Source organism: Haliotis cracherodii, unplaced genomic scaffold, assembly GCF_022045235.1.
Source record: "Haliotis cracherodii isolate W230 unplaced genomic scaffold, xgHalCrac1.p SCAF_6, whole genome shotgun sequence".
Classification (NCBI taxonomy): domain Eukaryota; kingdom Metazoa; phylum Mollusca; class Gastropoda; order Lepetellida; family Haliotidae; genus Haliotis; species Haliotis cracherodii.
Window position 1 is genome coordinate 49,025,058 of NW_027266319.1, and position 26,527 is coordinate 49,051,584.

General features: G+C 44.1%; 1 protein-coding gene across 3 annotated transcripts; it reads right to left on the reverse strand.

The window, feature by feature from the left end:
* Window positions 1-865: 865 nt before the first annotated feature.
* On the reverse strand, window positions 866-26,527 carry LOC139444909 (sex peptide receptor-like). 3 transcript variants are annotated; one of them, XR_011651852.1, is made up of 2 exons: window positions 26,306-26,527; window positions 866-998 (listed from the first exon to the last, which is right to left on the reverse strand). XR_011651852.1 is itself a non-coding variant. In XM_071225914.1 (2 exons), exon 2 carries the CDS (start codon window positions 10,437-10,439, stop codon window positions 9,171-9,173), a length of 1,269 nt encoding a protein of 422 aa, XP_071082015.1. In that variant the 5' UTR covers window positions 10,440-10,749; window positions 26,306-26,527; the 3' UTR covers window positions 8,677-9,170. The 3 variants fall into 3 exon arrangements, 1 of the variants encoding a protein (XP_071082015.1); XR_011651853.1 differs by lacking the exon at window positions 26,306-26,527 and adding an exon at window positions 1,819-1,904; XM_071225914.1 differs by lacking the exon at window positions 866-998 and adding an exon at window positions 8,677-10,749.

A 26,527-nucleotide genomic window follows, 5' to 3' on the forward strand; every position in this document is an offset into this window, starting at 1 on the left:
TACTGTGTCAGGGAACATGAGTGGTCAGCCAGTGGTCTAAGGTTGGCTTGGCTCCCTACTGTGTCAGGGAACATGAGTGGTCAGCCAGTCGTCTAAGGTTGGCTCCCTACTGTGTCAGGGAACATGAGTGGTCAGCCAGTCGTCTAAGGTTGGCTCCCTACTGTGTCAGGGGACATGAGTGGTCAGCTAGTGGTCTAAGGTTGGCTCCCTACTGTGTCAGGGGGCATGAGTGGTCAGCCAGTGGTCTAAGGTTGGCTTGGCTCCCTACTGTGTCAGGGAACATGAGTGGTCAGCCAGTGGTCTAAGGTTGGCTTGGCTCCCTACTGTGTCAGGGAACATGAGTGGTCAGCTGGTGGTCTAAGGTTGGCTTGGCTCCCTACTGTGTCAGGGAACATGAGTGGTCAGCCAGTCGTCTTAGGTTGGCTCCCTACTGTGTCAGGGAACATGAGTGGTCAGCCAGTCGTCTAAGGTTGGCTCCCTACTGTGTCAGGGGACATGAGTGGTCAGCTAGTGGTCTAAGGTTGGCTCCCTACTGTGTCAGGGGACATGAGTGGTCAGCCAGTGGTCTAAGATTGGCTCCCTACTGTGTCAGAGGACATGAGTGGTCAGCCAGTGGTCTAAGGTTGGCTCCCGACTGTTTCAGGGGACATGAGTGGTCAGCTAGTCGTCTAAGGTTGGCTCCCAACTGTTTCAGGGGGCATGAGTGGTCAGCCAGTCGTCTAAGGTTAGCTCCCTACTGTGTCAGGGGACATGAGTGGTCAGCTAGCAGTGATAAACGTTTAGGGGTTTTCTTCTCACATTGAGCTGAAACACTGTAATAGAACCTAAGTCGGCCTTAAAACTGAATGTACTTACTGTTTAGACCCATTACCAGCAGCTGTAACAGTAACTGATGGAAGTCACAAAACAACGAGTCGGAAGCAGTCCACAAACATAGTGCGTGGGTCAATTGTTGGCGTTAAGTCTGTTTGATGAAGGTCGCTGTTTTGAGACATATACTGTGGAAGAAAATAAAGGAACATTTATTTGGGAGTCATATATGTACTACATTACTAGCGTCGTTATGAAGGTTACTTTTGAATAACTGTATGGGTGAGTTGGGTGTAAATTAACGCGGATTTCAACCATAGAACACTGTCAGTTTAATGTTCGTGGAAAAGGTACACAGCGACGCAGGTCGTGGATATTTATAAACCGTTGAAATGGTACTGACAGACCAATGATCATAATATGGTTGAATCCGGGATTCAATCCCACAGTCAACGGAGCCAGGCGCGACTAAGGGACGCCACTCTGCTCAGATTAGTACGACGCCAGTGACTATCCATGTAATCAGACATCGTTTTACTATAACAAGTATGCAGACTGTTTTAACCCGTTTGATTCCGGATAAGAATGTAAGTACCAGAAATGTTTGCTTGTTATCATATGACGTATACAGTATATCACGTGCAATATACAGTGCGTCGCGTGCCGTGTGCTCCGCGTGAGATGTGCGTACGGTGTGCGTCGCATGCGGTTTGCGTCTGGCTATCTTGGATCGGAACTTCTTGACTTGAAGACCTCTCAGAATCAACGCTGCGGACACTCAGACGGGCCTATATTGTCGATATACAAGAATCCGGTAGACTACCAACTTCTACAAAGTATAATGTCTTTAGAGGCAGCTACATGGATCAGGAGGTGTGGGAGGATCGACAACAATAATATCAACAGGGACAGTGTACAAGGGTATGCTACATTACACGCGTGTGCGATAGAAACACGAAGCACACGTGTTAACGAGCACTCGAGAATCCAGTAACACGGAACACAGACCTGTCGCCTACATCTACTCCCCCCTCAGCTGACGATACAGGGATGTCCAGAGCTTTATTGACGATCTCCGACTCACTTTGTTTTACAACATGTGGACCCGCAATGCACTGTTTCCCATGGTGTAGATGTACGTGTTATTCACATAGCACTCTTTGACCCAACATGTGGACCCACAATGCACTGTTTCCCACGGTGTGGATGTACGTGTTTTTCACATAGCATCTTTGGAACAACATGTGGACCCACAATGCACTGTTTCCCACGGTGTGGATGTACGTGTTTTTCACATAGCACTCTTTGACACAACATGTGGACCCTCAATGCACTGTTTCCCACGGTGTGGATGTACGTGTTTTTCACATAGCATCTTTGGAACAACATGTGGACCCACAATGCACTGTTTACAACGTGCAACTGTGTAATCTGAAGTCTTTCAAATTAATTGTTGTTGGTATTCCTTCTCCAGCCAGTTGTAATGTTCTATCCGGTCAATGCATGAATTTCTCTATTGCTCTCTGACGAGCTGTTTCAACTGATTGATCCATTGTAACAACTACATATAACAAAGGCGCTTTTCCCAAGGCATCAATAGGAATGTTGTCTTACCCTTCGTGTATTCCATATTAAAGTCACATTCAGAGGGGCGGTCGGTGGTTAAAGCTTTCGCTCGTCACGCCGAAGACCCGGGTTCGATTCCCGACATGGGTACAATGTGTGAAGCCCATTTCTGGTGTCCCCCGCCGTGATATTGCTGGAATATTGCTAAAAGCGGCGTAAAACCATACTCACTCACTCACTCACATTCAGACAACTATAAACTGTGTTGATCGATGGCCAGTGACAGCATAGTGATACAGCTGCAATATTGCTCAGTACGGCATTGAACAACAAACAACGAACAAAACATGTTTTTTAAACTTTGGCATATATGCCTTTGCCTATTCTGAGCGATATATATTGTGTCTAAACAATCATTGACTCGCACTATTAATCGTGACGTCACTGTCAGTGTGAACAGATTAATCTAGTTCAGTGCGCAAAGCTTAACGGAAATGTCACGCGTTTTATTTAACCCACTTCATGCATACTGGTTCCTGGATTTATATACGTTGCGTCATCTTTATGACATGTTGAGATGCATTCTTACAGCGTTCTGCTCTGAATCTGAATCTAGCCCATTACTATGTCGGGAGTCACACAGGGCAAGGTGTAATAATTTGTTATTTCTTTTCCCGAATAAATTAAAAAATATAAAACTGTACGAGTAACAGCTGCATGCCCGCGGCTGTCTGATCTTGTTCATTCCTAAACTCGTTCCTCGTTGTTAAAACTCTTCTCTGAATTAACCTTAATCAAGATGGTAATATGATACTCGATGGTTGGAATGACCTTTCGCTAATATATTGAATGTTATGCAAGGGCCCTAACCTTAACCGACGCTGATGATTGCTCAACGTCAACAACCCTTGCCAACGTCACCATTGTCGACTTCGGTTTCAGCCATCAATTTTCCCTGTTGGCATTGTGCCCCACTGGTGTGGCATTGCTTCTCTGTGCATGCAGGCGATGCTTGCAAGAACACGTCTCTCAACACGTCATGTTGTGGACAACGGATCATCGTGTTCCTCTTCAAACGCAAGTTGGGATAGGATTACTGTCGAAGCACCATGTAGTGACCAATGCGTTTGTAAACGATCTATATTCGTCTATGCACTGTAGCTCACCTGGCAATGGCTAAAATCAATACAGGAACGGAAGTTGTCGTCTTTTGGTATTTGGTGACCTGAAATGAGGTGTAACGTCGCGATTATTGCACCTCAGCTCATTGCATAGGTTCGTTTCATTTATCAATATAATCATGAATAAAAGCATTTTAATCAATATAAAGAACTAAGTATTGGTAGTCTACACGTAATCTGATATGCGTCATGAAACTTTAACTTTCGATTGTTGATAGACAAACTCTGGAATCAATGCAAATTTGAGGATAATCTTTTACCATCTTTAAACGTATGCTGGTATGACGCGACTGGGAATCGAACCAACGTTTGTCCGCTTTCACTGCATATGCGGTATAAATCTGGTAGACGTATCGTGTAGGAATAATCTATGGTTCAGTAAAGTGCTGTTTTAACAGTATTTCAGTAATTCCACGGCGTTTAACATTAATGTTAGAGGCACGTCTACTATGATTCACTTCCGTGAACCCCTTGTGCAGTCGGGTGTTGAGATACCAAGAATCATAATTGGGGTTAATCTGGGATTTGAACCAACATTATGCGTATCTTGGCACGACTAAGGGGCGCAACTCCATGCCGAACAAGGAATTATTGCAAAACACCAACATAACATTTATTGTCACAAAGAAGCAAAAGGCAGGAAAACATTCGACACAACCACGTATACAAGCAGACATTCAATAAATCTGTACAGAATTTCCAAAATATGTACATGTATATTTTCACTTCAATACATCATAAATCTAAACTATCAACGTCAGGAGTACGGTACTCGCATAACATCAGTTGTTTGGCGGCTCGCCACCTCTATAGGAGATGCAAACTCAAAATCATAAGGGGCGATTGGGTAGCCTTGTGGTTAAAGCGTTCGCACGTCACGCCGAACACGCAGATTCGATTCCCCACACGGGTACTATGTGTGAAGACCCTTTTTGTTTTTTCCCGCCGTGATATTGCCGGAATATTGTTAAAAGCAGCGTAAAAGCACACTCACTCCAAGTCATAAAGTCCGTAGACGCTATCCAGTCAGTCAAACCTCCGGGCGCAGGTATGATGCTCAAATATCAAGAATCATTATCGAGGCGAATCTAAGAATCGTATCAGCATCAAACGGATCCTGGCAAGATTAAGGGACGCAACTATTCTCAATTCTCAAATATAATTTGTCCCTTTCCTTATACAATCTGTAGTTTACCACATTTTGATGTAATGTCTCTTCATAGTTCTTTATTCATCAGTTCCTGTAGATGGATAAGACTGAATACATATGTATTGCCTCTGCGCCCATCCCCACCAGATGTCACTTTTCTAGGCGCGAGCTTCCGCTTTAGCGTCGTTTTCACAAAGGACAAAATCACGTCCCGGAAGTTAAAACTGAACGTGAAATAAAATACGAAATTCAGAGGAAATGAAAGTAGTGTAGTAAAATTGCATATAAGAACGAGACTACTCAGGGTATCCGGGGACACAACATCATCTGCATAATTTAAAACAAGATTTAAGTTCACAAACATCTCGAAAATCCATGTGAAGCACGTTACGAGAAGAAGCATCAACGATATCCGGATTGTGTTTCTGGTGTGTGCGTATTCGGACGGTTTATGTCCCACAACCAAGCGCTGCATGTATCTATGACTCTTGTAGGTCGATCTGATGAGACAGACGTTGAAGGCTAGAAGAAGGAAGCACGGCAGTAACTGTGCCAAGATAAGTCGCAGCAGCGTGTCCACGCGGGTGAGGTATGTATCGTTGTATGTATGTAAAAAACACGTGTTTAGGACCTTTACATCAGAATCGCAACCTTCACAGACCAGAGTCAACGGTCTTGGAACGAGAACGAGCTGAAAACAGTGAGATATGAACGAAAGTATGGATAGAAACACGATCGACAACGTCACGCCTTTGTAACGACTGATCCAAGCTTTGCACACCATTTGAGCGACACCTACGTAACGTTGAAACGCAAGTAATGCTGTCAACCACAGTGACACTGTGTGGAGAACTTGTGGGGTAAACCGGCATAGGTAGATCAACACAAAACACCATCCCATACTCGGGTAATTCCGGTAACCTTCGTAAGTGTACGTATACATATATCCCGGTAATGAGAACAATGCTGTGAATGTATCGCAGGCTGCGATGGAGACGAGTATGACGTTTGTGGGCGACCTGAGTCGCCGCCGAGTGAGAACGACGACAACGACAGCATTTAACACCAGCGTCAGGAAGATGACCACAGGGGCAGCGTAGCCCATGAGGGGCACGGCTAGATCCACAGGAGCCTCTTCTTCAAGGTCCAGCGGATTGTGATTAAATGATACATTCCGAACTCGGCTGCTATTTTGACAGCAGTAAACCAGTATTTTAGGCCCCTTCTTCATCTTCCTCCTGCTCGACACTGAGGCTCCCCCTCGAGGCAGACGCTGCAATGATTACTCATGTTTGACGTGCAGGAAGCAGTTTTGTCATAGCTTCCTTGAGAGGCGACAAAGAGAGACGTTTGGCCATTATTCCGGGTCGTCATTTCAGTGAAACCTATAAATCGCACGATATAATTAAATCTTACCATTGCACATTTCCGCGCACGGAAAACGCCACTTTTAGAAATGTCTCACCAATTACAACAGATTTGTTAAGTAGTGTCAGGACTATATGCCATAATACAGACTCATGATAATTAGCATATATCGTGAAACCCGCCGCGATACCAACTGAATGCATCAATGGTGACCACTGTGCGTCAAGGTACGCCAGTTCTGCTCCATGTAACATGTTAAAAAGGATTGACATGCAATCAAGGGTGACCACAAAGCGTCAAGGTACGCCAGTTCTGCTCCTTGTAACATGTTAAAAAGGATTGACATGCAATCAAGGGTGAACACAGAGCGTCCAGGTACATCAGTTCGGCTTCATGTTACGTGTTTAAAAGGTCTGACATGTATCAATGGTTTCCACTGTGCGGCAAGATACGCCAGTTCTGCTCCATGTAACATGTTACAAAGGACTGACATGCATCAAGGGTGTCCACAGAGCGTCAAGAGACGCAAGTACGGCTCCATGTAACATGCTACAAAGGACTGACACACAAATATAGGTCGTTTAGGTGTCAAGACACACAATGAGATTGGATGTCTACGAATTTACTATGAACTCAAACGGCCAACAAAGGCGGACTTTGCCAGGATGTAGACACAACAGCAGCATCGATCAATGCCGTTCCGGTTCAGTGGTACACTATGTCGACCATGTCTCAGCTGAGAGTCGGACTCGACCATCTGCCATCACTTCTCATCACCCTGTCTTCTCTGTTGTAATGCGAGGTGGGAGCCAGTATTAGCTCGTATCTTTCAAGGATACATACACACTTCTAAAAACTCAATATCACTAATAAATCAACTTGTATTTTTATTCAACAATATAATAATCACATGTCAAGGCAAAAACACAACCACATAGTTTATTAAAATCATATCAACTGCGTGTAAGATAATATAACCATTCAAAGTTGTATTATGAAAATATAACAAAATGACATACACCTGTCCAGAAGGCAGTTATAGTCTGACAAACACGACGGACACATTGTAATGAACCAACACGACGCGGCTGATATCCTTAGGTATTCTAAAAACAATAATCACACCATCTTTTATCAACAACATCACTGACGATTTGTCAGCTAACTTAAACATGCATATATCACACAACCGGTTCACAGCATTTTCTTTGAAAGGTAAATTCAGAGTCACTATTGTTTAAATATTAAACGTCAATGCAAGATAATAACCAGTCTTGATTGTCCGCCGAAAGAGATTCCGTCTGGGGTTAAGGGCAAAAAGCTGTGAAAATTATATGAATGGACCACTGAAAACCAATGACGACATCAGGCACTACTTGAGAATCTAGCCGTAGGGAATCGAAGAAATTAAGAAACAACAAGAAAACAGCGTTATCACTATCCCCGCCATGGGGCACATTAGAATGTTGTTCACTGATATAGTAGTGAATATAAACTATAAAAAAGTCTTATAAGCCTTTAGAAAAGACAAGCACTTGGATCTCTTTATGCCATCAGAAAAAATGATTAAATGTGACATTATTACACATCTCTGAAAAAAAATAATTGTCTTGATAAATACATCTTAGATAAGCTTCAGTAGTTTCTGAGAAAACATGTCACCACATTCCAGACACTATGCACTAAGTAAAATAACTTGTCTCCTTTGCTGAAACTATGCACTAAGTAAAATGACTTGTCTCCTTTGCAGAAACTATGCACTAAGTAAAATAACTTGTCTCCTTTGCAGAAACTATGCACTAAGTAAAATAACTTGTCTCCTTTGCAGAAACTATGCACTAAGTAAAATAACGTGTCTCCTTTGCAGAAACTATGCAATATGTAAAATAACGTGTCTCCTTTGCAGAAACTATGCACTAAGTAAAATGACTTGTCTCCTTTGCAGAAACTATGCACTAAGTAAAATGACTTGTCTCCTTTGCAGAAACTATGCACTAAGTAAAATGACTTGTCTCCTTTGCAGAAACTATGCACTTAGTAAAATAACTTGTCTCCTTTGCAGAAACTATGCACTAAGTATAAAATAATTTGTCTCCTTTGCAGAAACTATGCACTAAGTAAAATAACTTGTCTCCTTTGCAGAAACTATGCACTAAGTATAAAATAATTTGTCTCCTTTGCAGAAACTATGCACTAAGTAAAATAACTTGTCTCCTTTGCAGAAACTATGCACTAAGTAAAATAGCATGGGCCAAGGGCCGTAACGCTGTAAAACATAATTTACGGGACCAATCTTGGAACTCAGTCTTGACAAGTATCTCTTAGATAAGCATGCAAACTCTCATTCATGTAACGTTAGTGGTTTCTGAGAAAACTTTTTCCCATTTCATGCAGTAAAAAAGCACTGATCAAGGGCCATAACTCTGTAAAAAAATCAATTTACGACAGCAATTTTCGAACTCTTTTGAGATTATGACCATTAACATCCGTTTTATTCCTCTGACGTAAATAGTTTTGGAGCAAATTTGTGCACTTAGAGAAGCGGGCGGACGGACGGACAAACTCCGTTCCTATATCCCCGCCCTACTTCGTGGCAGGGGATAGTAATGTTAAAAGGCGCGAGGCTTGGGTCAGATGAAAGTGCATTTGTCAAAATAGGAAGTCAATTCTCAAAATATAATTATTGACCTGATAACTAAATTTGTATAATGTACAATGCTCTACCAGCTGATGATAGCCCCAATTACACATACACAATGTCACAGTGATTAAATGAAACTGTTTATAACATCTAGACCTTCATTGGAAATACAACGGCCTGTATTCGGAACTGACGGACAACGAACCACGCGGGGTCAAGTCAACATTGTAGCCACCAGCCTCCCATACTGATGATTCGGGGACCCACTATGGCCGGAATCCTTAAGTTGATACATCATTGGGATGATGTTTGTAACTTTAATTGTTCTCACAACAACGCAGATTATTACAGAGAACACGCACATGAATATCCAGTCATGAATCACCTTCCTTGCACATTTCTGTACTGTTCAAATTGTCGCTGGAACGTATTATATTTTTGTCGAATTTCATATTCACAGAACACTACCGTTGTATCCATTGCTATGTCTTTGCTTCTGAAAATGAGTCAGGCTGAAGTGATGTGTACTGCGCCCGTCGACACCTGGTGTCACTCGGTTAGGTGTGATCTTCCGCTTGAGCCTAGGTTTCACACATGACAATATCATGACCCGGAAGTTGGTGCTGAACGCGAAGTAAAAGAAGAAGTTGAGAGGAAACGAAAGGATGATTGTAAAATTACTGACAAGGAGAAGCCTGCCTAAGGTGTCCGGGGAAACCAAAAAGCGTTTTGAATAAATTTGGGCGAAATTTAAAACTAGATTTACGTCAACAAACATTTCAAACATGCACGTGCAGCACGTTACGAGAAGCAACATTAACGAGATCCGGATTGTGTTTTTCGTGTCCGAGGATTCGGACAGCTTGTGTCCAACAACCAGGCGTCGCCTATATGTATAGCTTCTGTATGTAGCCCTGATGAGGCAGAGGTTGAACACTAGCAGAAGACAACAGGGTAGAACCTGGGCAAGGGTTAGTCTCACCCACGTATACACATAGGAGAAATAGTCTACATTCTCTATAACAGCTAAATGTCTGTAACAAGTGTTCGAGATCTGAATACCTGTCGGAGTGAATAATTCTTTTCCGATTACAGTCACAGGTTTTAAGACAAGAAAGAGCTGAAAACAGTGAGATATGAACGAAAATATGCCTAAAAACACGATCGACAAAGCCACACCTTTGTAACGACTGATCCAAGCTTTGCACACCATTTGAGCGACACCTACGTAACGTTGGAACGCAAGTAATGCTGTCAACCACAGTGACACTGTGTGGAGAACTTGTGGGGTAAACCGGCATAGGTAGGTCAACACATAACACCATCCCATACTCGGGTAATTCCGGTAACCTTCGTAAGTGTACGTATACATATATCCCGGTAATGAGAACAATGCTGTGAATGTATCACAGGCTGCGATGGAGACGAGTATGACGTTTGTGGGCGACCTGAGTCGCCGCCGAGTGAGAACGACGACAACGACAGTATTCAACACCAGCGTCAGGAAGACGACCACGGGGGCAGCGTAGCCCATGAGGGGCACAGCTAGATCCACAGGGGCCTCTTCTTCAAGGTCCATCAGACTGTAACGTCGTGTGACGTTCAAAATATGGGTGACGTTGAGGCACACGCGTTGAATCAGTGAAGAAGCCTTTGTATTCACAGTGATGTCGCCCATCAGCGAGGCTACACGCTGGAGGCAGAAACTGTAATGATCCTTCATGTTTGGTGTTGGTGTATACGCTGAAGGTGAACGTCTATCCGATCCAGCAAATGAAGATCCTAATTTTCCTCGTCAACATCCCGCACATACACGGCTCACAGTTGTCAGTCATTCGAGACCATGGGGCATCTGCGATATGTATGTTGTCGTCCATCAAGTTAAATTATCACTTATCTTGTACGGATGAGCTTCTACACCACGCTTACATGCACAGACACATGCGTTATTCTTGGGTTCAACTGGTTAATCCCTCCGCTGTTCTTGAAGTGAGTGTTCAATGCAACTGGAGAAATCGCAGAAACGCAACCGTCTGAAAGAAGAGAACAAAGAAATGAGCTTGGTCTTTGTCAAACAGCTACGCACCCACTTTTGCAATGATATATCACATGAGTTTTCACATATATCACCATTAGGATCAGGCAAATTTTCTTCTTACGGATGCAGGCTGGAATAGCACAGATGGAACAATGTAAATACGCATCCTTTTTAACCATTATAAAGTTAACATTGTTGTCACAATGTAAACTTATTCTTAGTATCAGCATTTCAATTACAGTGAAACCATGTTAGTTCTGAAAACCCCATTTCCCCGAAAACCTCGCATTGATGGGCACGTCCTTTATGGGTGTATAGTGGATGTGGCGTTGTATGAGTGTGAGAGTGGATGTGGCGTGGTGCGTTGTATGGGTGTGAGAGTGGATGTAGCGTGGTGCGTTGTATGGGTGCGAGAGTAGCTGTGGCGTGGCGCGTTGTATGGGTGTGAGAGTGGATGTAGCGTGGTGCGTTGTATGGGTGTGAGATTGGATGTGGCGTGATGTGTTGTATGGTTGTGGGAGAGGATGTGGCTTTGTGCGTTGTATGGGTGTGGATGTGGCGTGGTGCGTTGTATGGGTGTGAGAGTGGGTGTGGCGTGGTGCGTTGTATGGTTGTGGGAGAGGATGTGACGTGGTGCGTTGTATGGTTGTGGGAGAGGATGTGGCTTGGTGCGTTGTATGGGTGTGAGAGTGGATGTGGTGTGGTGCGTTGTATGAGTGTGGGAGTGGATGTGGCGTGGTGTGTTGTATGGGTGTGGGAGTGGATGTGGCGTGGTGCGTTGTATGGGTGTGGGAGTGGATGTGGTGTGGTGCGTTGTATGGGTGTGAGAGTGGATGTGGCGTGGTGCGTTGTGTGAGAGTGGATGTGGTGTGGTGCGTTGTATGGGTGTGAGAGTGGATGTGGCGTGGTGTGTTGTAGGGGTGTGGGAGTGGATGTGGCGTGGTGCGTTGTATGGGTGTGGGAGTGGATGTGGCGTGGTGCGTTGTATGGTTGTGGATGTGGCGTGGTGCGTTGTATGGGTGTGAGAGTGGATGTGGCGTGGTGCGTTGTATGGGTGTGAGAGTGGATATGGGCGGTGCGTTGTATGGGTGTGAGAGTGGATGTGGCGTGGTGCGTTGTATGGGTGTGAGAGTGGATGTGGCGTGGTGCATTGTATGAGTGTGAGAGTGGATGTGGTGTGGTGCGTTGTATGGGTGTGAGAGTGGATGTGGCGTGGTGTGTTGTATGGGTGTGGGAGTGGATGTGGCGTGGTGCGTTGTATGGGTGTGGGAGTGGATGTGCCGTGGTGCGTTGTATGGTTGTGGATGTGGCGTGGAGCGTTGTATGGGTGTGAGAGTGGATGTGACGTGGTGCGTTGTATGGGTGTGAGAGTGGATGTGGCGTGGTGCGTTGTATGGGTGTGAGAGTGGATATGGGCGGTGCGTTGTATGGGTGTGAGAGTGGATGTGGCGTGGTGCGTTGTATGGGTGTGAGAGTGGATGTGGCGTGGTGTGTTGTATGGGTGTGGGAGTGGATGTGGCGCGGTGCGTTGGATGGGTGTGAGAGTGGATGTGGCGTGGTGCGTTGTATGAGTGTGAGAGTGGATGTGGCGTGGTGTGTTGTATGGGTGTGGGAGTGGATGTGGCGTGGTGCGTTGTGTGAGAGTGGATGTGGTGTGGTGCGTTGTATGGGTGTGAGAGTGGATGTGGCGTGGTGTGTTGTATGGGTGTGGGAGTGGATGTGGCGTGGTGCGTTGTATGGGTGTGGGAGTGGATGTGGCGTGGTGCGTTGTATGGGTGTGAGAGTGGATGTGGCGTGGTGCGTTGTATGGGTGTGAGAGTGGATGTGGCGTGGTGTGTTGTATGGGTGTGGGAGTGGATGTGGCGTGGTGCGTTGTATGGGTGTGGGAGTGGATGTGGCGTGGTGCGTTGTATGGTTGTGGATGTGGCGTGGTGCGTTGTATGGGTGTGAGAGTGGATGTGACGTGGTGCGTTGTATGGGTGTGAGAGTGGATGTGGCGTGGTGCGTTGTATGGGTGTGAGAGTGGATATGGGCGGTGCGTTGTATGGGTGTGAGAGTGGATGTGGCGTGGTGCGTTGTATGGGTGTGAGAGTGGATGTGGCGTGGTGCGTTGTATGAGTGTGAGAGTGGATGTGGTGTGGTGCGTTGTATGGGTGTGAGAGTGGATGTGGCGTGGTGTGTTGTATGGGTGTGGGAGTGGATGTGGCGTGGTGCGTTGTATGGGTGTGGGAGTGGATGTGGGCGGTGCGTTGTATGGGTGTGAGAGTGGATGTGGCGTGGTGCGTTGTATGGGTGTGAGAGTGGATGTGGCGTGGTGCGTTGTATGGGCGTGGGAGCGGATGTGGCGTGGTGTGTTGTATGAGTGAGAATGGATGTGGCGTGGTGCGTTGTATGGGTAAGAGAGCGGATGTGGCGTGGTGCGTTGTATGGGTGTGAGAGTGGATGTGGCGTGGTGCGTTGTATGGGTGTGGATGTGGCGTGGTGCGTTGTATGGGTTTGAGAGTGGATGTTGCGTGGTGCGTTGTATGGGTGTGAGAGTGGATGTGGCGTGGTGCGTTGTATGGGCGTGGGAGCGGATGTGGCGTGGTGTGTTGTATGAGTGAGAGTGGATGTGGCGTGGTGCGTTGTATGGGTGTGGGAGCGGATGTGGCGTGGTGTGTTGTATGGGTGTGGGAGCGGATGTGGCGTGGTGCGTTGTATGGGTGTGGGAGCGGATGTGGCGTGGTGCGTTGTATGGGTGTGGGAGCGGATGTGGCGTGGTGTGTTGTATGAGTGAGAGTGGATGTGGCGTGGTGCGTTGTATGGGTGTGGGAGCGGATGTGGCGTGGTGTGTTGTATGAGTGAGAGTGGATGTGGCGTGGTGCGTTGTATGGATGTGGGAGCGGATGTGGCATGGTGCGTTGTATGGGTGTGGGAGCGGATGTGGCGTGGTGTGTTGTATGAGTGAGAGTGGATGTGGCGTGGTGCGTTGTATGGATGTGGGAGCGGATGTGGCGTGGTGTGTTGTATGAGTGAGAGTGGATGTGGCGTGGTGCGTTGTATGGATGTGGGAGCGGATGTGGCGTGGTGTGTTGTATGAGTGAGAGTGGATGTGGCGTGTTGCGTTGTATGGGTGTGGGAGCGGATGTGGCGTGGTGTGTTGTATGAGTGAGAGTGGATGTGGCGTGGTGCGTTGTATGGGTGTGGGAGCGGATGTGGCGTGTATATATATATGGGTAGGGTATGGCAGTTGATGTGGCATGTAGCTGAGTGGATGTGTTGTTGGGCATGGCGGATGGGGGGATCCAAATTGCTTCTTCTTCGTATATTACTCAGCAATCATAATTCATTAATCCGGACGTTAAAGATGTGATTATACGGTGCCCGGATTAACAAGGTTTTACTGTATCATGTCGTGTTGGCGTCAAGTGGGAAAAACCACGGAGTAATGCAGGTCATAAACATCACCAGGGGCGGTCAATGTGTGAAGCCCATTTCTGGTGTCCCCCGCCGTGATATTGATGGAATATTGCTAAAAGCGGCGTCAAACCATACTCACGCACTCACTCATAAACAATAACTACGGTGAAACCCACGACCCTCACGTATGGTGTAGACAAGCTAAAGAACATAATTGTTGCAAAACTAGGATTCGACCCCATTATCATTGGTAAGGATTCGACTAAGGGACTCAACTCCGTACAGCTAATTGAAGTGGCTACAACCACTTGGCCAAGCCCGCCTCCAGTTATCTATAAAACCGGCCCTGGTGTTGAAATACAAAACACCTGAAAAGCGATCTATTTTATGTGTGATTGAAGTAAATGTTTGATAACTCCTCCGATTCCACAGAACAGAAAATCGAACTTTACCTGACACTTTAAATGATTTTTCCTCGTCATTAATCATTTGGTAGTGTCTTTTACTCCGGACTGTTTGTATACACATCAATAACAGGTGCCATGGACATACTCTACTTGCTGTCAAGTCTCATTACTCACTACAACCTGAAGGTCCGACAAGAGCACAATCAATTCCGCTCGTTCTTTTTTACTGCTAATGGACCCGTGAAGATTCCGGTTAGAATAGGTATTTAGCAACCCATGCTTGCCGTAAAAGGCGACTATGTTTGTCGTAAGAGGCAACTAACGGGATCGGGTGGTCAGGCTCGCTGACTTGGTTGATGCATGTCATCGATCCCAATTGCGTGGATCGATGTTCATGATATTAATTACTGTATTGTCTGGCCCAGACTCGATTATATACAGACCGCCGTCATATAGCTGGAGTATTGCTGAGTGCGGCATTAAACAACAGACCAACAACAACAACAACTTCTAATGAAGATCGATGCGTTGTTGAATTCTTGATTACCTTGAAGGGTCGGTCGGGTAGCCTAATATTTAAAGCGTTTGCTCGTCACGCCGAAGACCCGGGTTTGATTCTCGACATGGGTACAATGTGTGAAGCCTATTTCTGGTGTCCCCCGCCGTGATATTGCTGGAATATTGCTAAAAGCGGCGTAAAACCATACTCACTGACGTTGATTACCTTGACAATACACTGAAAAATTTGTGTTAAGAATGTAAACACATACAAAACATGTTTAGACGTGTTCAGGGATGTTTAAATCCTATGCAGAATACACATTTGGTGTGTTCCATCTACGCGTTTAGGGTCTAAACACATAAAATTAGCCATCTTCTACTACATACCACCTAAACACAACACCCCAATAATCTAAACATCTTCAGAGTGTAAATATGTTTACGACTAAACGCAAATCGTGTATTATCCAGTAATAGAATAAACATGTTCTCACAGCTAAACACCGCCTCGGGATACGGGTCTTTCTCACGTTTAGATCTTAAATACGTTTAGCACAACCCTAAACATGTTTAGACCCCAAACGTGTCACAATAATGGGACAAGGAACGTGTTTAGGTTTGTATTTAGAAAATTTACACATTCTTACAGAGCATACTACGCATTCCTCGGATATATTCTGCTTATTCAGCTACCCAAGTAATATCACAGTAATGCCCTGTTGGGCAACCTTGTGGTTAATGCCAAAGGCCCGGGAGAGATTCTATCCATTGGTGCAAAGTCCATTTCCGGTGTCGCACCCCGGTGAAGTTAATAGTGAGAGTTACCCGCCCTTGTCGTATGCTCACTTTCGAGAAAATGGCCGCGTCGAATACGCTTTAGGGTTCACCACGTACAAACGCACGCACGCACGCTATATGAACCAATATTTGAAGTTAAGGCATAAAGCATATTTTAGATATATCTTGATGTTTTAACACACACACACACACACCTAATGCTTTATCGAAAACATATTTTTTAAATGTTAGCATGTTTTGTTTGGTACTGTTATTTTCGATGATGTTCATATTATAAATAATGGAACATTAATAATTAAACATGCTTTATCGATGTGTATGTACTTACAGCCATATTTAGGTATGTAAACTTAATTATTCATAAAATACCCTCTTTGTTTCGTAATAGCACAAGGATGGTATTTTATAAGTAATAACACAAACCATCAATTTAAATTGTTTGCTTGTCTTCACAAAAAGGAATTCTTTTCTGATGAACTGCATGGTAATCAGGTCATCGTATCTTTATCTCCACATCAAACGAGCGGCGTATCTAAGAACTTGATCACACGATTGGTGTGGTCTTGTCGGATTTAAGGGTTTGTCTATCATGATAAATGTCATTAACCACAAGCCTCCACGGCAACGCTCCACAATGTGTGATTGAGTGTCAGTACAGTGTCTGTTACTATGACTCCATGGCTATTAACGCCTATTAGTGTTAGCGACATACTGCACTTATTGTATCCAGATTGCCTTTTAAAACAACCCAGGACGGATTAATGAATTCCGAGTTGAATGACCCCAAACTATTTCACCTTCTCCAACTATACTTCCTCGTGTCCATAGCTATGGCAACCCTTTTGTGAATTTTTAAGCGTTGCTGTGTAGCACCGTCGTTGTATGTCCAGCCCGAGTGGTTGGGGCATGAGAATACACTGTGGTGTTTAGACTCTGTGTGTGTGTGTGCGTGTGTGTGTGTGTGTGTGTGTGTGTGTGAGCGTTGGGTGGAGTGTATATCGATTTCCGTGTGTGGTAGGAGTATGAGCGTGGGGCCCCCATCCCCAACAGGATTCATTTTTAACCCAAATCGGAAAATGTATAAGATTGAACAACGAACGAATTCCTGAACTGCAATTTTGTTCTCACTGCACAGTTCCCCAGGATCATATCACTCACTGCATAGTTCCCCGGGATCATATCACTCACTGCATAGTTCCCCAGGATCACATCACTCACTGCATAGTTCCCCGGGATCATATCACTCACTGCATAGTTCCCCAGGATCATATCTCTCACTGCATAGTTTTCCCAGGATCATATCTCTCACTGCGTAGTTCCCCGGGATCATATCACTCACAACAGATTCCTAGAAACAGGACATCGGCCTGTTACTATGACTCCATGGCTATTAACGCCTATTAGTGTTAGCGACATACTGCACTTATTGTATCCAGATTGCCTTTTAAAACAACCCAGGACGGATTAATGAATTCCGAGTTGAATGACCCCAAACTATTTCACCTTCTCCAACTATACTTCCTCGTGTCCATAGCTATGGCAACCCTTTTGTGAATTTTTAAGCGTTGCTGTGTAGCACCGTCGTTGTATGTCCAGCCCGAGTGGTTGGGGCATGAGAATACACTGTGGTGTTTAGACTCTGTGTGTGTGTGTGCGTGTGTGTGTGTGTGTGTGTGTGTGTGTGTGTGTGTGTGTGTGTGTGTGTGTGTGTGTGTGAGCGTTGGGTGGAGTGTATATCGATTTCCGTGTGTGGTAGGAGTATGAGCGTGGGGCCCCCATCCCCAACAGGATTCATTTTTAACCCAAATCGGAAAATGTATAAGATTGAACAACGAACGAATTCCTGAACTGCAATTTTGTTCTCACTGCACAGTTCCCCAGGATCATATCACTCACTGCATAGTTCCCCGGGATCATATCACTCACTGCATAGTTCCCCAGGATCACATCACTCACTGCATAGTTCCCCGGGATCATATCACTCACTGCATAGTTCCCCAGGATCATATCACTCACTGCATAGTTCCCCGGTAACATATCACTCACTGCATAGTTCCCCAGGATCATATCACTCACTGCATAGTTCCCCGGGATCATATCACTCGCTGCACAGTTCCCCAGGATCATATAACTCACTGCACAGTTCCCCAGGATCATATCACTCACTGCACAGTTCCCCAGGATCACATCACTCACTGCATAGTTCCCCAGGATCATATCACTCGCTGCATAGTTCCCCAGGATCATATCACTCACTGCACAGTTCCCCAGGATCATATCACTCACTGCACAGTTCCCCAGGATCATATCACTCACTGCATAGTTCCCCGGGATCATATCACTCACTGCATAGTTCCCCAGGATCATATCACTCACCGCATAGTTCCCTGGGATCATATCACTCACTGCATAGTTCCCCAGGATCATATCACTCACCGCATAGTTCCCTGGGATCATATCACTCACCGCATAGTTCCCTGGGATCATATCACTCACTGCACAGTTCCCCAGGATCATATCACTCACTGCATAGTTCCCTGGGATCATATCACTCACTGCATAGTTCCCCGGGATCATATCACTCACTGCATAGTTTCCTGGGATCATATCTCTCACTGCATAGTTTTCCCAGGATCATATCACTCACTGCATAGTTCCCCAGGATCATATCACTCACAGCATAGTTTCCTGGGATCATATCTCTCACTGCATAGTTTTCCCAGGATCATATCTCTCACTGCGTAGTTCCCCGGGATCATATCACTCACAACAGATTCCTAGAAACAGGACATCGGCCTAGCATAAGGGAATAGTTTTGCTCATAACAGAAGAAAGATTAGCCACTCTTGCTCCAGATGACACGAGACATCGCAATACATCAAGCATGGGTATTAATAAAAACATCATTTCCCCTAAGCTTTGGTAACGCCATCTTAGTCAGTACAATGCGTCAATAAGTTGCGACATTCATGCTTAAAGGGGCACTGATCTAACGCAATTCCCCGGGACTGGTTGTTGCCTTTGTTATTGTTTTTTCCCAGTGAGTACCCGGATGTAGAGCAGAAATCTAGACTAGCTCGCGACCTCTGTTGCGCCAATCGTAAGCGCATCAGTCACTTTTATGGATACCGGTAGTAATAAGAGCGCATGGTCACATTGATCAACAAAATGAAATACAGTTTTCGGGATAATAAGAAAATGTAGGTATCTTTGTGGGTAGCATAGGTAATGGTGACGAAGTTTTGATAGGTCACTTGCTTGGTAATTTTGCGATTTTCACTTCAAACCTGGATTTAGATTGAATAATTACCCCAGACACAATAAATGCCAAATGAGAACCTTTGTAAGGTAATCTAAGTGGTGCTACCACTAATTGTACCTGTAATAAATTCATTAACTGAGCATCAAGTGAATGACGACAAATACACAAGTGTAGGGTTATACGAGAAAACGTGGATGACAACAAGGGAGTAGTAATCGTATTATCGACGCAATCCGAAATCCGAAAATGCTTTCACTGCATGGATACTTTTTTTTAGTATTAAACTATAACCATCTGGGGTATTTCCAAATGACGACTTCCGATGAGCTCGCCGTTCTTTTTGTCTGTTTGTTTAGGCTGAAGAAATTAATTAACATGCGCCCTTTGTCGAATCTTTATAGATCACATTTAACCAATCAGTGTTTATTCAAAAATGCGTAAAACAAATATTGCCTCCAGCCTCCAAGTTTATTTAGCTGTCCTTGCAGACGGTAGCCCAGTCTCTGGTCACGCTCAGTTGCGTTGCGTATCATCCGGGTACTCACGGGGGAAAAAACAATAACAAAGGCAACAACCAGTCCGGGGAATGGCGTTAGATCAGTGCCCCTTTAAAACAGAACTTAATTATAACAACCCGAATGATAAAATATAAAAAAACTTCAAAAATCAATTTGATTTGTTGTTTCACAACGTTTGCACCAAAGGGACAGGATGAAATGTGCAGTTTTTCATGGCTTTTATGTAGGATAGTGTTCTATTTAGGGGCACTGATCTAACGCAATTCCCCGGACTGGTTGTTGCCTTTGTTATTGTTTTTTCCCCCGTGAGTACCCGGATGATACGCAACGCAACTGAGCGTGACCAGAGACTGGGCTACCGTCTGCAAGGACAGCTAAATAAACTTGGAGGCTGGAGGCAATATGTGTTTTACGAATTTTTGCATAAACACTGACTGGTTAACTGATTGGTGATCTCTAAAGATTTCGAGAAAGGGCGCATGTTAATTAATTTCTTCAGCCTAAACAAACAGACAAAAAGAAAGGCGGAGCTAATTGGATTTGGAAATACCCCAGATGGTTATAGTTTAATACTAATAAAAGAATCTATGCAGTGAAAGCATTTTCGGATTTCAGATTGCGTCGATAATACGATTACTACTCCCTTGTTGTCATCCACGTTTTCTCGTATAACCCTACACTTGTGTATTTGTCGTCATTCACTTGATGCTCAGTTAATGAATTTATTACAGGTACAATTAGTGGTAGCACCACTTAGATTACCTGACAAAGGTTCCCATTTGGCATTTATTGTGTCTGGGGTAATTATTCAATCTAAATCCAGGTTTGAAGTGAGGTGAAATGTGTGTTATGTAATATGCGCGTGGCAGAACAGCAAGAGGTGAATGATCAGTTGATTTACTTTTTTTTTGTAAATCAACGGATCGTTCCAGGTCATCAAAGGATTAACAGAAAATACGTTGATTGATTAATTACTGTTATCTTGCACAGTGGATATGTCAAAAGTGAGTGTTTACATGTCTAGGTTTACTAAAACAAAGGGAATACACTCATATCATGGCGTGAAGTGCCGATGTAAAAACAACATACTTTGTTCAAAGGGTTAACTGATAATACGTTGATTGATTGATCATTGATATCTATCACTCAATGGAGTTTTTAGGAACCGTAGACGTTATGAAAATAGTTGTCACGTGGGCTTTCTCAGCCGACCCTTGAGACTTGACACCTATGTGAAACACCTGAAACAATCCAAGTGATCAGTTCAGAAACGAACACGGGTTATAATATCCCGAAACGATATATATCATTTAAAATATTTGATTGTTACAGAGACACGTGACATCGAATAAGTTTCTTTGTACAGCTGCGGACGAGTGGAATATTGTTCCTTTGTGTGGATATTCACGGATACATTCCTCGAACAAGGAAGCTCCTAAAATTTATACACATGAATTTGGTAGGTTGCAATTATGGTATTTGCATTTTGTTTTCCTTCATTTGAACCGATTCGTTCATGTTTCTCTACGTCTTGGTTGGGAAATTCTTCAATGCACGATAGACGTTGTTTTCACATGTCTTTCCTTTGTAAGCGTGTATATATTACAGTCAATTTGTAAAATGTGATTCTCTCAGGCAATTTATAAAATGTGTAAATATTTCAGTCATTTTGACTAAAAAATCTGTCCAGATTGATTAAGATGATCAAAAGGGCATACAAACATCACAACAGATCATTATGTAGGATTAGAAGCCAAACAACACAGAAATGTACTTTTCAACGTAACATTTTCAGTCTCTTGGTGATGACATTAAACATCAAAATGTTTGGAATTCGGTATCATACTAATACAAATGGAAATGTTTTTTAATCAGTTTGAATAAATTTGAAAATGTTACACATTTTGGCAGTACAAAAATATACACACTATAAAAAAAGCAATGCTCAGGTGAAATATTTACTTTGTGACTGATGCGCTCACGAATTGCGCAGCAGAGGTCGCGAACTAGTCTAGATTTCTGCTATACATCCGGGTACTCACTGGGAAAAAACAATAACAAAGGCAACAATCAGTCACGGGGAATTGCGTTAGATCAGTGCCCCTTTAAGCATCTGGTTTTCATCGAAAGAGGTGATGTGTGATTTTTTTTAATAACATGATTTACGGAACCTTAATATCACAAGTGTTGAAATATAACTTCAAATAATGACAGAAATAATTAAATACAATCAAAATAGGAATAGAGACCATCACCCTCAGACTATTCTTTGAAACAAATAACTTCCGTTTTGTTTAATTCGCTCGAGAATTGGGTACATCAACTAAACAAAGGACTTTTATTTTCTAATTTTATTTCCACCAACCCAACCCTTTCACGAAAATAGCATCTGATACAATGTGATTTGAGAAGAGGTTTTATATATGCGATTGGGAAATACCGCTCACAGGAATTAACTTCCCACTCGTGTAATATAGTTCCAAGATTTTAGTTCCGGAGAATTTTTCTTGGATATAAATTCCACCTGAAGAAATCTTCAGGAGGAACCAGTATTATATCTTCCATCAGAACCTACCTGTCACTGTAAAACAAGCGGAAAACATCCGAGGTCCTTTGACCTGAAGCACTCCTCTGAGAATGTTGGAAATTTCTGTATCGTCAGTCAAAACATATAGTCACTCATCAGATCCACCCACATGAAGCTTTAACGAGTGTCCCACACTATATACCCACTGTATGGCCACGCAATTCTCCAACTCCCACAAGGTGCACATGAAGCGCTTTATGGTGTGAACCATACTCACGTGACTCCTAGATCTCTGTGAGGAGCTTTCACCTCATCAATAGCGGAAACGGATGCTTGTCCACGCAGTGAGCGGCCATATTTAATTTGCTCTCCAACAACTCTTAGCGGTGCTCCAACTCGGCGTTAAAGACAAATATCATGTGAGATTCCCACGCACATGCGTGCCTTGTGCTTCTCTGTGTGTTGATGTTTAGTCTCAAGTAGTTGTAAGACTCCTACAGGAATGCTTTTTAAGCTTGTTGTACCAACCGATTATTTAGATTTGAATAAAATAAACTTGATTAGATTTTGTGATAATGTGTTATTTGCTTAGCGCCGCCCTTGTCTTTCCAGTTATTGAGTGCAGATCAAATAAGCTTTTAGCCATGTGAATAAATCCGTGAATTCTATAGTAAGTTGAATTTGTCTAACAGCTAAAAAATAACAAGTGTCGCCAACAGTTCTTAAATGAGTATTGATTCCGAATCAAATGGTTACTGTGTTCAATGATTATTATTTCTTGAAAATTCCCGGGTTGTGAGTTAACCTGATTTAATATGGCATTTATGTTAAAACATGGTTTTCCTTCATTGTCAGGAATGGTACATGCAGCTTTTGTCAGAAGGTTGACTACCATGGTTTACATTTTGATATAGAACCTCATTTACTTACCAGAACCGCTAGTGGTATAGAGTCGCGAGTTTACCCTGGCCGCGTCATACCAAAATACGTTAAAAGTTGGTACTTGCTGTTACTGTCCTGGCGTTCGACATTAAGGGGCTAAAACAAGGACAGGTCGGCTCGGAGTCGGTATACTGTGGTTGTTTGTTTAACACCGCACTTTATTGTGTCTGGGTGGGGTATAAACTGCGGTATGATATCTCAGTTGGGCTATCACTATAAAATCGGCATTAATTAGCGCCCCCCCCCCCCCCCCCTCTTAGGACGCGACGTTAGACCCCATTTCACTTCAACTCCGCTTACGTACCAGATTGTAAAACGGTATTTTAGCCAATGAGTGCTGTTTTTAACAGTATTTCAATTATATCACGGAATATTAGGTGGGCTAATTAAGTCGAAGATCTCCTACTTTGGCTAGTGGATGAGTGTTTGCCCGGAATGTGGAAAGTAGGGGGTTCAGTCCCCGGTTGCGTTAGAATGTAGTACTTTTTGTTACCCTGCCTGGCACTCGATATTAAGGAGATGAAACAATTGCTGGTTGACTAGTACTTTGCATACAGTATTTGAGATTTGAGTAGGATAGCTATGTTATAAAGTAGGCATTAGACCGGACCTAGCACACACACACACACACACACACACACGCACGCACGCACGCATGCACTCAGAACACACACGCTCACACACACACGCACTCACACACACACACACGCACACACACTCACACCTGGAAAGCCTCAAGTTAGTATGGCCATGTTTCTGACAGACAAAGAATATTAATCGGATGAAATTGGGATTCGAACCACGACCAAGGTATCCTGTCAAAGCTAACGGACACAACTGTCCACTGCGAAACTAAAAACAGGCCACGTGTCCAAACAGCGCCAATGCTGTCAGATGTCTATGCTATCGCGAGGAACAGCTACGACCGTCGAGGACCAATGATTGGTTTGTGCATCGGGGCTCATTAGATTAAACCATTTATCATGGACATGTTTTGACACACATGTATGTAGCTATAAATAACGCACAAAGGGCAATATATTAAATTCAGGTCTAACCTGTTTATCTCGGAAGTTACGGGCACAATAAGAGACGCCATAAATATGTCAATGGTTGATAAATATATGTTTGCTATATTGCAATAAAATACATATGCTTCTCTCCATACGAAGCAGACATACTTTGTACCACTTAATAAAAGACACATATGGCAACAATAACCTCTATCCCAAGGAGGTGAGGTGAAATGGGGTTTAACGCAGCGTTGAAGACTTACATATGCGTGAAGGCGCGCGCGTGCTTGTGTGTGTGTGTGTGTGTGTGTGTGTGTGTGTGTGTGTGTGTGTGTGTGTGGCTGCTTGTACAAGTCCGGACTAATGCCGATTTTATGTTACTAGCCAACTGAGATACCATGCCGCAGTTTAACGAGACTACCCAACTCGGACACAGTATACGGACTCCGAGCCGACCAGTCCTTGTTTTATCCCCGATTGCCTTGCACCAGGCAGGGTAATAACAAGTACCATCTTTCATCGTTTTTTGGCATGACGCGGCCAAGGATGGAACCCCGTACCTTTCGCTCTCCAGGCGGTCGCTCAGTAGACCACGGAGGGGTTCCTATCCCCAGGAACACAGTGAAGCACAGTTATGTCGAGGTTCCAGGAGTTCGAGATAAGCGGTGTACCGAGAGCAGACAACCGTGCCAATAAAACTCTACCGACTTTAAAATTACTTGATTAAAATGGGATACTACTACTACTACTACTACTACTACTACTACTACTACTACTACAACTACTACTACTACTACTACCACTACTACTACTACCACCACCACCAATACCAAACAACAACAACAACAGTAGGCCACTTAGATAACTCTACAAAGGCTCAAAGTACACATTACTATCCCGGTCAGTGGATGTGGTTCATTCTCAACTTCCTGGGGAACATACAACCAAAGCTGCCCTATATGCTCTGGAAAGTTCCACTACAGGTCGAGTAATAACGTAATTTGGTCTACCATAAAAGTGTATAGGGAGGTAACACAGTCGCGACCTTCACCATAAACACTACAGCTACAATCTCTTCACCAGCATGCTACAGGCACGAAGATGGAGGTTCATGTTAAACACGGTTTACCGACTATCACTAATTCGTCAGCCGAGAATGCGGACCCGTTATGACAGCACGTCCGCGTGTGGGTATTACTGTCTGTGTGGGCTCCGTAGAGCCGGCTACTGGACAGGTGGTTTTGACAGCCGCAATCACAGAAATAAGTATAGGCTACATGTCTTTGTGCATGCGACATCACATTATGTCACAGTGTTATGAAACGTATTTATAGACCTGAGTTATGTGGCTGTTATATCTATATATCCAGATGGAATATCATGTACCCAAATCCCCAACCATCCATCCTTCAAACCACACCCTGACCCCCCCCCCCCCCCCCCCCCCCCCCACACACACACCCACCCACCCACCCTCCAGTCGTGTTTTACATCAACAGCTTGTTTGTTCATTGATGGAGGCTAGTGAGAACACAGGTCCTATTGCCTATATAAAATGCAATCTTATAGAGATCACAATGGCCGCTGGATATATGTAAATATATACAATTTCACCTCATTAATCCGGATACCGCTATAGTTCGGACCCCGCTAATCCGGATCCCTATATAGTTCGGACACCGCTAATGCGGACCCCTCTTTTGCTCATTACCCTTGAATCCGGGCACCGCTATAGTTCGGACCCCGCGAATCCGATCCTACATTGTTCGGACCCCGCTAATCCGGACTCCTCTTTAGCTCATACCCCAGTGGATCCGGGGACTGCTATAGTTCGGACCCCGCTAATCCGGACTTCTCTATAGCTCATACCCCGTTAATCAGGACACCGCTATTGTTCGAAACCGCTAGTCTCTTGGAGCGTCTAAATATACACAAAAATACATTACTCAATTACGCAATTCATTAATCTGGATTATTGTTAATGCGGTCAATTCCACTAGTCTGAATGTACGGGGTTTCACTGTTCTTGGACTAGCTATCATTTTAGGAAAAGGCTTGCCTTACAGGGAGTGCGGACTATCTTTATTTACAAGATCCTGACATATTTTGTAACTTTTTATCACGTACCGCCATTACTGAGATGCGATTTTAAGTGACAGAACATTATTCAAGAAATTCACTTACCGGCTAGCAATCTCAATGAAATCTCCCTGTTCACATCCGTGGAAACTCCTGTTTCTGATTCATCTTCGATGAAAATGTCCAGACGTTACATCCGTGACAGGGTTCCTTGCCGCGTTGATATAGATATATATCTTCATCATATATACAATTTATATTACGTTTCCCGTCACACGTCACGCGCTTCCGAATGAGCACTGTTTCCTTGTTACGCCGCGCCATGCC